The sequence below is a fragment of the Gavialis gangeticus genome, unplaced genomic scaffold, assembly GCF_001723915.1.
Source record: "Gavialis gangeticus isolate Ggan-Ray unplaced genomic scaffold, GavGan_comp1, whole genome shotgun sequence".
NCBI classification, from domain to species: Eukaryota; Metazoa; Chordata; order Crocodylia; family Gavialidae; genus Gavialis; species Gavialis gangeticus.
Window position 1 is genome coordinate 52,273,664 of NW_017728997.1, and position 4,988 is coordinate 52,278,651.

The 4,988-nt window shown below is 38.2% G+C and overlaps 1 protein-coding gene across 1 annotated transcript in view; it reads left to right on the plus strand.

Annotated features, from left to right (window-relative positions):
- The window catches only part of LOC109289219 (store-operated calcium entry regulator STIMATE-like), an 88,998-nt gene that overhangs the window by 41,040 nt on the left and 42,970 nt on the right, over positions 1-4,988 (plus strand). Inside the window, exon 3 of the mRNA XM_019505208.1 lies at positions 1,641-1,736. Coding sequence (XP_019360753.1) covers positions 1,641-1,736 — 96 coding nt within the window. The remainder of the gene's footprint in view (positions 1-1,640; positions 1,737-4,988) is intronic.

A 4,988-nucleotide genomic window follows, 5' to 3' on the forward strand; every position in this document is an offset into this window, starting at 1 on the left:
GTTATTTTTTTGGGGGGGAGGGGGGGGTTGTTTATGGAAACATTAATCCAACTTTTTGAAAAAGACATCAAATAAATAAGTATCAGTTCAGGTATCAAGAAATTATAGAAGCAAAGTGGGTTGGAAGGCACCTCAGGAAGTCGTCTTGTCCAGCCCTCTGCTCAAAGCAGGACTATCCCCAAACACATCATCCCTAGGTGGGTCTTAACCTTTAAGCATGGAGATTGTACAACCTCTTTGGGTAACCTATTCCAGTGCTTTACTACCCTCCTGGTGAGAAAGAAAGGTTTTCCTAATACCTAACCTAAACTTCCCTTGTGGCAACTTGAGACCATTACTCCCTTTTCTGCCATCTGCTACCACTGAGAACAGTCTGGCTACATCCTCTTTGGAACCACACTGCAGGTAGTTAAAGGCCGCTATTAAATCGCCACTCAGTCTCCTCATCTCAGAAGTCATGTGTCCCAGCCTCTAACCATTTTCACTGCCTTCTGCTGGACTCTCTCCAATTTGTCCACTTCCTTTCTTTAGTGGGGGACCCAAAACTGAACACAATACTCCAGATGTAGCCTCACCAGTGCTGAATAGAGGGGAAGAATCACTTCCTTCAATCTGCTGGCAGTGCTCCTACTGATGTAGTCCAGTATGCCATTAGCCTTTTTTGCAACAAGGGTACACTGGCTCAAATTCAGCTTATTGTCCACTGTAACCCCCAGGGCCTTTTCTGAAGAGCTGCTGCCCAGCCAGTCAGTCCCCAGCCTGTACTGGTGCTTGGGATGGGTCTGTCCTAAATGCAGGACTTTGCACTTGTCCTTGTTGAACCTCATGAGATTTCTTTTGGTCCAATCCTCCAATTTCTCTAGGTCTCTCTGTGGTTCTTGAAGAACTCTACAATGTCCAGTGACCTCATTTTGATCAAGAGGACATTGTTGATAGGACTGTAACTGCAGCTGAAACTGCTGCACATAGTTCAAATAATAAGCATTTTTTACAAATATTTATCATATTAGAAAATGATTTTTTTTTCCAATTTTTTTACTCGTGAAAAGAATAATTTGTGTTGTGTAATTATTCTGCAAACTTATGTTAACGTACTGTTAATTGAAAGCCAGTATAGCTATTTATACTTTCAGACTAAAGTATCAACATTGGTTTGCATTACCAAGTTGTTAAGGCACAGATGCAATAGCCAGTGATATGATTTTATGCATGAACCAAAAAAGGATTGCAGTCTCTAGCAAGATCTTGCGTTATGTGGTATACAAAAGCCCATTGAAGATCAGGCTAGATTTAGTGTCACTACACTAAATTTCAGTAATCCAAATGAAATACTGATAGTACCTCCCCATTGCTTAAATTATAATAGAAGATGTGGTAATGTGGTCTCAAGTTACTAAGACTTTGTTTACCAGTATATGATAGAATATTTACAGGCAGACTAATAAACCACATATAAAGCTGAACTTTGCCAGATAAACTAAGAACTGTGAGGTATTATTTTTCTGTGTATTGACTTGCCAATTTGAACAATTTAATAATTAGCATGGCTTTCTAACTAATTCATATGAATTAGCAAGGCTTTACTGTGTTTTACCTCTTAATGTGAGTACCTCTTGAAATCCAGTCTTTATTTTGTACAGGTTTTTAGATACTTCCAAACAAGCCATAGGGATGTTGTTCATCCACTTTGCAAATGTGTATTTATCGGACCTTACCGAAGAGGACCCTTGTTCACTGTAAGTGCCATTTAAATCAGCTACCCCCTAAGAAAAAGCAGCTGTATTTAATCTAAAGTTCTGTTGATGGTTGGTGGAATGGAAGAAAAATCATTTTGAGGCTAAACAAAGAGTCCTTTGAAAGCTTCTCACCTTAAGAACATATAGTCAAGCTTCAGAATTTTGGTCACTTCCTGGTCGGTAGGACCTATGAAGTGTTGTGCTATGACACACCTTGTACTGAAGGAAGAAAAGAGCACCTTGTATCACCAGCAAAATATTAGGGAGAATCATAAGAGAAGGTAAAACTAACCCAAGACTTACGGAAATGGGGACAAGGAGGCAGTAGGGGATCTTAGAAAGCAAAGATCTGATATGGGCTTTAAGTGTCCCAAAATCATCCTTTCTTCCAATCTGGCATTCATGATTTGTGAAAGTGGTATCCAGAGATATTTTGCAATGGCTCTCCTGTCTGTGTGCTGTCTCCCAAAATGTATTTGTTTGCTGAGAAATTTTCCTCAGCATCTGAACATCAATACTGTGCTCTGAGCAGTGTGACTAGATGGATAAGTATTTCATAACAGTGTACTAAATCTGAAGGCTTTGAGACAGTTTTCAACTCCTGGATCTTAACAACTGCTACAGAAGCGAATGGGTAATACAGTTTGGGGAGATTATTTTGTTTGTGTTTGGTTTGGGAGGGTTGTTTCGTTTTGTTTTTAAAGGGGCTCCTAGCCAAAGGACCCCACACGCTAAACTTCTGACAGTAGATTATATGAAAACATTTTAGTGACCTAATATTTTGGGCCTAAAGAGTTGCCCTTTGTAAACCACCCCAACTACTGCTGCAATGGCTATTCAGTAAATTGTCAAGTTACATAACTCCTTTTACAAGCTCTTCTCTGTTATATGAAAATCTCAAGATTTTACAGAGGCAGACATGGTTCTTTGAGTAAATACGATATCTTTTATTAGACCAACTAAATACAAACTCAGATTTTACAGATGAACTCATTCCTCCTTAGTTTTCTTATAGCTTCCACAAACTGTAAATAAATACCAATAGGGCACTTTTTTTCCCGTCCTACCTTTTGACAGGGTGTAGTTATATACAATATACAAATGGTGTAAGCCGAAAATGTTTCTATGGTAGCCTGGATAAAGCATTCATCATATATAGTAAGATCTAAAAATTCTTAAATTTATGACATGAGTTTGCCTCTAGATTTGTCAGATGTGCTGGATAAAAATTGATTTTCTCAATTTATAAAAATTCCTTTTAAAACCTATAAGTGAATGAGGATAGCATGTGCTTTGCTAGTCCTAAAATCTTGAGGGAGATGGTAACCAGAAACAAACAGCTTAATTTAAGAGATACAGATAATGGTTTTTTTTCAGTTTTAGTAATTAAGTAATACATTCAAAACATATTTTGATTAAATTATTTTTCAAGTGTATCCAGATTCATTTAGGGCAGTTTTATTTAATTTTCAGAAAAATATTTTTAAATGCTGTTGAATATTCAGTTTTAGATGCATTCTCATGATACACTCATTCCTTTGCCTTTTATTTAAATTCCCAAATCCATCTAAATACAACTTGACAAAAAATTTTAAAAATCTTAATATATTAAATAAAATACATTAATTCAGATATTAATTTTATATTAAGGCACATACTTGCATAAATTAACAAGTTAGCAAGAAAGGACCAAGAAAACTCTTACTTTAGGAAAAATATTAGAAAATACAAATGAACAGCAATATTAAAAATCTTTATTTAAATCAAGGTTTCTGCTTCCTGATTTAAATCAATCCTTTTCTTATTAACCATACACTGAAACTATTCTATTTTGTAACAGTGCATAGTCCAGCAGATTTTTATAGTACTTTTAGTTTACAAATATTAAATATGACTCCATAGTGTCATACAGCATTCATCACCAGTATGTGGAGCAGCTCATAGGGTTCCTCTACACGTTACAGGTATTACACAATTAACTGGTTAATTGCATAGTTAACTGAGCAGGTATAGATGCAAAGTACCTTTCACAACATAAAAAGGTCCAACCAACTATGAAGTTAGACCTTGAAAATGTATACTAATTTTATAACTGGTTGCCATCCAGCTTTAATTTGCATGTGTAGCAGGGTCTCTGCCGTGCACAGCTGGGGTGCGAGTTCCGCAGCTGAAGGGACTCTTAGTCCCAGTAGCACCTAGCAGCTGCAGACACTGGGTCCCAGCAGCCCCAAGAGTGCATGGTGTGCCCCCATTGCTGGGAGATCACACAGCACCCTTACAGGGTGAGAAGGATCCTTGCAAGCACTGACAGGGGCTGATGGGAGTCTGTACTTCCAATAAGCTCCTACTGCTGCTTGCATGGAGCCCCTTCACCCATGCCTCTGTGCATGTGCTGAAGGCAGGAGCTGATCCTTATCAGCCTTTATCACCACCAGTCTCACAGGGAGCCCCATTATCCTTGCTGCCTGCAACTCAGGAACTTTGAAGGATTTCTGGTGCTCAAATGTCAGCACACTGGGAACTTTAAAGGGCTCTCAGACAGCAGCTATACACCTGCTGCAGCTAGCTCTTGGATTGGCCAGAAAATAGACTCACAGGCCTGTCAGTAAGCCTGTTTCAGCTGTGGAGAAGCCTTCTGTTGTCCCCTGGCTGGAGAGTAGGCCTTTGGCCCACTCAAGTCAGGAGGCTCTGAACACATGGCTTTGTCATGCACTTTATTTTTGTAGCACAAAATAAAAAATGCCTGGAGAAGGCAAGATAGAGAGTTCATTTCTATAATTCAGAAGGCTGCAAGATAAAGATTCTGAAGATTCTTTTTGGTATCTTTTAAACTCTCATAATAGTTAAATTGTAATTTTAAAGACTTGATTAGAAATGAATAAGCAACAGCACTGTATTTTCCAGTTTTACAGCAGCAGTAATGGTATCACTCTGATTATTCTATGAAACACTTTCTATTCCAGCCCTACTTCTCTATGATTTCTGTGATTACAATGTGCATTCAATGCATTTTATGATTAACACTTACATTTGTAGAAGTATCAATTCCTACCAGAAAGTTGTGTGTATGAGCTTGTGACAGTAAAGCATGTCAACAGAATCTCTGGAGGTTTTATACTCTATTAGCCTCTCCCTAAGCTAAGGCTAGTTTGCTAGTTTCCAGATCTAACCCCTCAGTTCTTGAGACTACCATTTTACCCTTTTATATCCTGTGCCTGCTTTCTAATATTTGTTTGTTCATCAACACAGCTT